Consider the following 9,354-nt stretch of genomic DNA (forward strand, 5'->3'; position numbering starts at 1 on the left):
GGTTTTTGAAGGTTTAGAGGACCATTTTGCAACAATGAAAATGAAAAAAAAGGAACCTGCAGCTGTCACGTTAAACTCCTGATGAGCTTTGCGTGACACCAAGAACCACCTGCTTCCTTTTAGCAGCCTCATACATGACCTTTAATTTGAAAATACTGATGAAAGAAAAAAGCTTGCTTCACAGGTGAGCTCACACCCATAACTGGTAACCAATCAAAATCAAGAAGTCAGGAAATAAAAATTAAGACCAAACAATGTCAACGCGATGCACTACATTAGGCCTTTTAAGACCAACAACTATGCAAAAATCCCTTCGACACACAGAATCTGATGCTTTTCTTTGCCACATGTGGCAGTAAAGTGACCCTGGCAGCTGCTGGGCCTCAGCTGACCCTTCAGCTTATTAAAGGAGCCCAGTTTGACTTCTGGAGGTGAACACTGTTTATTGTCACTCGTTTCATCTTCTCCTTTCAGCTGCTCCCTTTACGGGTCTCCGCAGCACATCATCTGCCTCCATCTCACTCTGTCCCAACATCCTCCTCTGCATGTCCTCCTTCACTGCACCCATGAATTTTCTCCTCCTGCACACCGGCTCCATCTTCATCATGTTTTGTCCAGCATATCCACTCTCCCTCTTCTGCACACGTGCAAACATCTCAGCCTCGACTCTAACTTTGCCTCCAGCCTGAGCTGCCCCTCTGATGTCCTCATTTCTAATCCATGTTGCTGCTGTATCGCTTTAATCTCTTTGATGTGTAATAAAGGTAGAGTTACATGCATGTCTTCACAGGGACGCTGCCTCTCAATAAGCATTACATGTTACATTAATGTGCAAAATAATAAAAGCACAACAGCATCGAGCATCAAAGATGTGAAACTTTATAAAGTGATTCACTGTTAATCTCATCTACAAATTTCATATCATATCATTTACGGATCCATATCGTGACCACTCATATTGAGTGTTTCATTTCTTGCTGTGACCTCCCGCCAAAGAAGACACCAGCCAGGATTTTGCAGATGAAGCGAAAGCAGCTTTGATGATTCACTGCCTATCTGCTAGGTGGGATTACACATAATCCCTCTGTGACTGTGGACCCATGGGCTGTACCACTCTGAACCATTACCCCAACTTTACCTTCACCTCGGCTGTCTACGTCGCTGGACGCCATCATGCTGGGTGCGGTGGTTTTGCGGGCGGCCGGGTGTCGTCTCTCCCAGCCTCACGGCTCCTAATGCGACGGGATCAGGGAGTCCAACATGGACAGCTTTCCACTGCAAAGAGATGAGCAGAGAATGAGATCTGGCAGCAGAGCAACAAGACCACAAAAAGACAGGAAGTTCACAGGCGGCTGGAGGTGCTAGCTGTCTGCTAGGCTTCACCTGAACTGGACCTCTGGACCATGTTTGTGCTGTTGGAGCCTTCTGGAGCTTTTTTAATGCAATTATCTGACCAATAATATGGCTGCTGCGTGGTTCACTGAACTCAAAGACCATTAAATATCCTTCAAATCACCGTCTGCTGTTTCTGCTCAGATGTTACATAAGAGCAGCTTGAAGGCAAACAGACTTTATGACCTTCTTTGTGCTCACCAGGTTTTAAACACAGGTTGCCCTCCTGTTGACTGACTGCACTCAGTTTCTCTGACTGCTGTCAGCAGGTAAAACTAAAAGTGTTTTTAGAGGAAAGCTCTGAGTGATGCGTTTCTCAGCAACAGTTCAGCGAGCGTGCAGAAACAAACTTCCGCAGCGTGGCCGAAGTGTCTCCGTCAGGAGCCACTCAGCAGTTTTTACAGCGAATCAGGACACGAGAGGACTCAAGAGCACAGAGTGCAGTTTCTACCAGCAGCACTTCAAGCTGCATCAGCATGTTCACCAGTGGCTTTTATTTCTGTAAATAACAGAAAAACAGAGATCTCCATGTTTATGAGAGAGGACTGAAGTCAAAAACCGTGCGGTGTTTCCACAGATTCAGTTTATGTTTGTGGCTTAATGTGCAAAAAGAAACAATCAGTTATAAAATAACACAATTTTTAGGTTCTCATCTTTAAATGAGTTAATAACTGAGAGCTTGGTGATGAACGCAATCAGCTGTTTCTTCATGCTCGGTCTCCTCCGTGCTGGTAGTCCTGGGTCTGCTCAGCTACAGTCCAGGTAATGAGGAGTAAAGCCTCACCCTATTTTACATCCGGGGGGGACCGGCCCCTAAACGTCTGCTGGAAAATCCTTTTCAGAGGTCAAATTCTTGAACATTTTTTCCTGTTTTTAGTGCATTCTGGGCACGCGGCCTTTACTTTGTTACCTGCATGTGGAAACAGGCTCCTTATCTAACGTACACTGAAGAGAAGAAAAATTATATTTTGATGTTTCCAGCTGTTTAGATGTCAGGTTTTTCTCCCATCACCAGTTATTTCTACATGCCCATCCAAACAGAGCAGGTAGAGAAACAGGAAGGAGAGATGCTGCACGGTCACGCCTGAACTTTCAAAATAAGAGCAAGAGCATGGTGTAGTTTGTGTCAAAAGAAAAGAAAGAATCAGTGTTATTGCAGGTTTGTAATGCTGTGGCTTAGTTTCCAGTCAAAACGCTCTGTTTTAGTTTTATTAGTGTCAGTGTGAGGATCAGCTGAGTGGCTGTGAGCTTTGAAAAGATCAGAACAGCAAAACCCGAGAAAACAGAGCCGCATCTGTTTGAGGCTGGCTGAGCTGACAAATGTGACCAAACTTTTATTTCACTTCACTAAAGTGTTCACACCTATAACATCCTTGGAAAGAATAAACATAAAAAGGCAGCAGCTGATTTCCCTGGGCAGGAACCAGTTAAAATGGTTCACTCAGCCCTTCTCAGACTGATTAGATCTTACTTATCCCGACGATCTTTGATCAGTGCCCCGCAGGTCAGGTGTGTCATGCTGCCCTGTCTCTGTTACACTCAGGTTTAATCTAAGGGCAGATCATTGCTGTGGTTTGGCAGGTAGAGCTGCATCTTTCCCAGCTGCCTGCAGGACCCGGACAGAGATCCCGCTGCTGTGCGTCCCCTCAGATGGAGCTCAAATATTCTTATGTACATAAATGGATGAGCGCCTGTGACTAAGCAGCATGAAAATAAGTTCCTTATCTAACAACATTTGTATTTTCTGAAGAGAAGAAGACATTATATTTACATGCGAACAGGAGGCAGAAACAGGCGTCACTGATCGCAGCAGCAGCAGCTGAAGCTGGACAGGTTCGATTCTGAGAGTCGGCCCCTGTACCTGTGCACGTGTTCAGCGTCGGGGTTATGGACGGACCCTCCTCGAAAACTAAGGCTGAGGCAGCTGCGCGCTCACAGGCAGCTGTCCCAGCGTGTGGTCAGTCCACTGATCCAGCTCTGCACCCCGAGAAGCTGTCGCTCCGGTTTGGCTCCTGCAGGTATCGGCGCACCTTTACAGCTGCGGCCACATCTGCGCTCTGCGTGTTTGACGGCGACGTTTTTGTTTTGAAACAGCAAGTTGACGTCAGCCCAGTGCCCCCGTCCACGTCACACGGGCAGCCCGGCCCAGCTGTTCTCCAGAAACCGTCACACAGCTGCCACATGTGCACTGAACACATCATTTACCACGATTACCTTATTTTAATATTTTCTGTTTCTTGTGTTTTGGTGTATTTTCTGGAGCCTTCTCGTCTCCTGAGTGTCGAATTAAAATGATGTTTTAGTGTTGACCCTCCCGCAGTTATCGGCTGGTAAACCGGCACAGCCGCAGCCGTTTCTGTCCTTGAACGACAACACCGGATCAGCGCGATAATCGCATCGTTTTTAACTCATCTCTGGCCAGGAGACGTCCCAGCGTCTGAACGGTGCTTTTTCGCCATGAAAACGGTATTAAAACGAGCTCACGGTTCATTCAAACCACCCGCAAAGGGACGGGTTAGCTGTTAGCCGCAGTTAGCTGAAGGCTCCGGTGCCATTTTCGGTGTAAACATCGCGGAGCAGAGCGGAGGGTGCGGACAGCCTACCTCGCAAATACCGCGCAGACTCTCTCCTCCCGGCCTCGGTATCAGCTCTCAGTCCGCCGCAGGCCTCTTTATTTTCCTATCGCGCTCATGGCGGCGAAGCTGCACAGATTGAAGGCAAAGCAGGACTCGGCTCTGCACGGCTCGTCTCTCTGGCAGCCAGCGGAGCGGTCACATGACCGGGAGGACGGGCACAGCCGCACTGAGCGACGTGATCTCGTTACCATAGAAACGGATTACAACGCCGCGTCTGTCAGTAACCTGATAACAGTCACACTGTTTTAATTTTATTTACTTATTAGTTTGACTCTGTTTCCCATAAACTGTTCAGCTGGCTATAGCTTTATTCCATTGCACTCTGATTTCTGTAGGTTTACTTTTATCCAATAAATGTGATCTAAAAATAAATCATATAAGATTTCACATGTGCTTCTTGCTCTTACGATGATAACACAGTAACTTTTTTCTCACATTAAATGTCAAAGCTTAAAATACTCTTATTCTGGCTTTTATTTGGAAAACCGGGAGCGCTAGCTGTGTGCACCGGGGTAGCCGGGACCTCGCTGCGGTTACATTAAAGCAGTTTGTTTTTATCACCTCCTCCATCTCTCCAGTAAAACTTGTTCAACATACTCCACCGACTCGACTAAATAAAAATGAATAAATAAAATGTATGAAATGTCCTTAGTTTAAGCAACATTACGCTTCATGTTAAAATAAAATAAAATACCTCACATGTTCTTGTTTTTTCTACGTCCCGGTGACGTTAAAAGGTTTATTTTGAAAAGTTGGCCTTTTCCAACCCGAATATCCGGTTGTCGTGCTAACCTAAGTTAGCTTGCAGCTAAGCACCAGGTTGGTTGGTTGTTTGCAGCAGTTTTATTTCGTCGGGCTAAAGTCCACAGCTGGTCGGATCATCGGGCTGAGACACGTCACTGCGGACATGACTGTGAGTTTCTGGGTGTTTGCGGTTGTTCGGTGTGAAGTTTGGCTTTTAACGCCGTTTATGCCGTTTCCGCTGAGGCTTTAATCACAGGCTCTGAGGCTGCGGCTTCTGCTGCTTCAGGCAGCTGTAAATGTGATAAATGCCTGAGAACATGAGCTGGTGGGTTCACACTAACGTGACTGTGTCGTGTGTCTGACAGAAGCACGAGTTTGAGGTGGCCATGACGTGTGAGGGATGCTCGGGAGCCGTGACCAGGATCCTGAACAAGCTGGGAGGTGAGCCGCAGATCACCTGACCTCTCCTTCCCAGAAAGGGCTCAGCAGGGTCCTGGTATCTGCCTAATATGTCAGCCGAGTGTGTTATCGTAGACTTCCTGCTCGGCCTGTCTTTCCAGTTCAGCCAGCGGTTCCCCTGATGCTGCCGTTTTCCTTTCAGTTTAATTGGATTAGTCATTAAACTGCTGATAAGCCAGCTCATCAGCTCCTGCTGAAAATACTGACGGAGTGTGGTGTAGGGCTGTGTGTGCTCTGTACACATTTAAACTCATTTGTTTGTTAACAGATGTGAAGTTTGAAATTGACCTGCCGAAGAAGCTGGTTTGGATCGAGTCTGACAAAGATGTGGACGTTCTCATGACGGCGCTGCAGAAATCCGGAAAGGAGGTCAAATACAACGGCACTAAATGAAGGACCTGCTTCACCAGAGCAGGTGACACGGTGTTAAAGTCTACGTGTTTTTCCATAGATTGATGTTTATGATCGCCATAAACGTCCTGTAAGTCTGCAGCTTCGTGCTTTCACTGAGTTTACAGCAGAGACGGTAACAAAAGGGAACACCGAGAAGTGAACCTGCAGCCAGGAGGCATAACTCCACTGGAGTTATTTTCAGCCTTTGTGCACATTTGTGCAGTTCTTTTCCTCCATGTGCTGCTTTTAGATCCCCAACATTTCCTTCAAATTCAGATCAGAGTTATTATCCACTTGACCTTTTTCATATTTTTTAAATACAAATTTTCAATTTTTATGTGTATTTTTGTTTTCCTTTAAGAAATCATTGCTGCCGCTGCAAAGTGAAGATTTAAGCTGAAATTCAAGTTAAAGTTAGGAGTCTGATGGACCCTCAGTGAGTCTCCACAGATGCCAACCCCCCCCCGTCCAGCTGTTACGCACAAACGACCCCCCCTCTGTGGATGCAGACAGGAAACGTCTCTCCTGACATCCTTCAAGTTGGAACATCCTCCTCCAACACACCTGCTGAATGTAATCCTTTCCAAACCTTCCAGCTATGAATTAAAAAGGAGGTGCCCCTGAGATTTAGTTACAGGTACATGATGATGATGATGATGATGATGATGATGATGATGTGGCCTCCATTCCTTAGGGTAAAACATGAAACCTACTGGATGTTTGCCTGAACCTGTAGCCTGTATTATTATTAAAGTTGGATTTAATACACGAAACAACCTTTGAAGCTCCCTGTATGAAGATATTTGTAGTTCTGCACCCTGTGGGGGGGTGGGGGGGGTCATCTGCTGCACCACCCTCTCTTTGCTTCACCTCAGTCTACCCCACAGTCACTCAGCCAAACACTGCAGCTCACACACTTCATGTTTAGTCAGATTTATTGCCTGTTCTGTGGTGGTTTTGGGATTTAGGAATTCTCCGGAGCGTTCATCACTTGTTGGTCTGGATAATGATGCAGGGGAAAATAAAATCAGTTCTGCCTTCAGTACAGCACAGTTTCCATTTGAGTTTTTGTAAAGTTTCCACAGTCAGTGATGGTTTGGGGTGCCATGTCATCTGCTGCTGTTGGTCCACTGTGTTTTCTGAGGTCCAAGGTCAACGCGGCCGTCTACCAGGAAGTTTTAGAGCACTTCATGCTTCCTGCTGCTGACCAACTTTATGGAGATGCAGATTTCATTTTCCAACAGGACTTGGCACCTGCACACAGTGCCAAAGCTACCAGTACCTGCTTTAAGGACCATGGTATCCCTGTTCTTAATTGGCCAGCAAACTGGCCTGACCTTTAACCCCATAGAAAATCTATCTAATTGTGAAGAGGAAGATGTGATACGCCAGACCCAACAATTCAGAAGAGCTGAAGGCCACTATCAGAGCAACCTGGGCTCTCATAACACCTGAGCAGTGCCACAGACTGATGGACTCCATGCCACGCTGCATTACTGCAGTAATCCAGGCAAAAGGAGCCCCAACTAAGTACTGACTGCTGTACATGCTCATACTTTTCATGTTCATACTTTTCAGTTGGCCAACATTTCTAAAAATCCTTTTTTTTTATTGGTCTTAAGTAATATTCTAATTTTCTGAGAGACTGAATTTGGGGTTTTCATTAGTTGTCAGTTATAATCATCAAAATTATACATTTGAAATATATCAGTCTGTGTGTAATGAATGAATATAATATACAAGTTTCACTTTTTGAATGGAATTATTGAAATAAATCAACTTTTTCATGATATTCTAATTTTATGACCAGCACCTGTGATATACAACAGAAATAAACTGTAGATTGTGAAACAGTCTGTGTGCAGCGATGTGTTAACCTTTGGACTCGGTCATGCTGTTTTTCTGGGCCTTTTAGTCCCAGTGAAAGGAAATCTTAATGTTTCACTGAGACATTTTGGACAGTTTTGAGCTTCCAGTCCTTGGAGGAGGCTGTTTTCGGCTCCAGCATCACCGTGCCTGGTGTACAAAGTGAGGACCATAAAGGCAGGATGGATGAGTTTGTGTGGAAGAACCTTACAGGCCCACACAGAACCCTGACAAAACCCCACCAGACACCTTAAGGATGAACTAGAACAGAGATTGTGGTCCATGCTCATCCAACATCTTCTGGATGAAGGGGCAAAAATCTCCACGAACCACAAATAAAGACTTCCCAGAAGAGTGGGAGCTGTTCAGAGTGGGATGTCCTAAAACCTCCTGTGGGGGTGACATGTGGGTGGCCTGGTCTGCATGCAACGTTTGCTCATTTAGCTCAGGCACCAAAGAACGGATCTTCCACAGATCCTGGGAAGTCAGCATGAAGCAGAAACATTCTTCTACTCCTGATGACCCTTCAGGACTGGTGCACCACATGTGAGTCCATCTGACTATTAAACATCAGGCTATTTAATGTCTTGCTTAACTGGGTAAAATTATTATATTCTAAGGTGTTATTAGAAAGGCGGCAGAAATAATAATCCTGTCATTTCTGTGGTGAGTAATTCTCTCTGCCCACCCTCAGTACCCTGCACAATCTTATCCTTCATTACAAAATAAAAACAGCTGCTTTCATGTCCTGTGCTCTGCCACAGAAACATCTTCTTTGTAAAGCTGGTCGGCATGTCTGTGTGCTCAGACACCGTTTCTGATGCCATTCATGACTGGGGGGTCAGAAAGAGAACCACTGCCTTAAAGCATCACACCTTAAATCAACTGACTCATAACTCATGAAAATATTTCCTCAGCAGTTTAAAGTGCGTGTAAGCCGTCCAATCAAAGCACTGTAACCTGTTTGAGTTTCCTGTCACCATATAGTTCATGGTTATAAAAGGTAATGTGCTCGCTGTGAGCCGAAGGCGTGCAGTCATCATTGCGACTCGGTTCTTCAACCACCAGGAGGCGCCCTGCGCCCATGCTGAGAGCTTTGGATTCTGTGGCCTCAGTTCGTCCTGAAATCAATGTTTTTATATGTAGTCTAAGTCATGGAGTCACAGATTTCTCACAGCAGCACAAATATACACCAAAGAGGAGGAAGCACAGTTCCTGAAAGAGAGCTGCATGAACATCATCTTCATCAGTCAGATACATGCACTCATCCTCGGGTCAGTGATGCCCAGCAGGACGTCACCGCTGAGACTGAAGAGGTTCAAAAAGCTCCTCAGGTCAGAAAACATTAAACAGGAACACCCTGTAAACAGGGATGGAGGCAGGTATGGAGATGTAGCTGAACCTGCTGGTTGGTATCACTGTACCAACCATGAAAAGCTTTCACAAATCAGCCCTACAGACAGTCATTTTTTAGGTTATTTAATAGAGAAAAAAAGAAATTGTACTCATAAATACATTGATAGTGTGTAATAACACCTTCTAACAAACTGATACATTCTCATAAACAAAGGTGGAGGAGAAGTTGGTCTTCGTGTGGGGTGGAGGATCATTTAAATTCATGTCTGCACCTCCAGACTCAGCATATGAAGGCTCATACCTGTTTTGTAGTTGGAGAAGGCATACCCTTCACCTAAAACAAGAAGGAAGGAGACACCAGCCTCATCTCCTGAGCTGAGGTCAGCGCCCCAACACAGCAGATCAGCTCTGCGGCCCTCCGTCTCCACGCAGCTGACAAGAGTCGGCTAAACGGCAGTAAACTAATATTATATCAGCTAAAGTTTGGCTCAAGCGTCCTTAAAATCAG

The 9,354-nt window shown here is 45.6% G+C and overlaps 2 protein-coding genes across 2 annotated transcripts in view; one reads left to right on the top strand and one right to left on the bottom strand.

Moving 5' to 3' along the window:
- The window catches only part of slc36a1 (solute carrier family 36 member 1), a 45,999-nt gene extending 41,817 nt beyond the window's left edge, over positions 1-4,182 (bottom strand). Inside the window, exons 1-2 of the mRNA XM_030739112.1 lie at positions 3,996-4,182; positions 1,139-1,275 (exon numbers count right to left, since the gene is read on the bottom strand). Of these exons, the coding sequence (XP_030594972.1) occupies positions 1,139-1,175 (37 nt within the window). The 5' untranslated portion in view covers positions 1,176-1,275; positions 3,996-4,182. The remainder of the gene's footprint in view (positions 1-1,138; positions 1,276-3,995) is intronic.
- Positions 4,183-4,797: 615 nt separating this feature from the next.
- On the top strand, positions 4,798-6,671 carry atox1 (antioxidant 1 copper chaperone). Its single transcript, XM_030739524.1, has 4 exons — positions 4,798-4,941; positions 5,138-5,213; positions 5,500-5,646; positions 5,986-6,671. Exons 1-3 carry the CDS (start codon positions 4,936-4,938, stop codon positions 5,622-5,624), a joined length of 207 nt encoding a protein of 68 aa, XP_030595384.1. The 5' UTR covers positions 4,798-4,935; the 3' UTR covers positions 5,625-5,646; positions 5,986-6,671.
- The last annotated feature ends 2,683 nt before the right edge of the window (positions 6,672-9,354 follow it).

Source organism: Archocentrus centrarchus, chromosome 10 (assembly GCF_007364275.1).
Source record: "Archocentrus centrarchus isolate MPI-CPG fArcCen1 chromosome 10, fArcCen1, whole genome shotgun sequence".
NCBI lineage: Eukaryota > Metazoa > Chordata > Actinopteri > Cichliformes > Cichlidae > Archocentrus > Archocentrus centrarchus.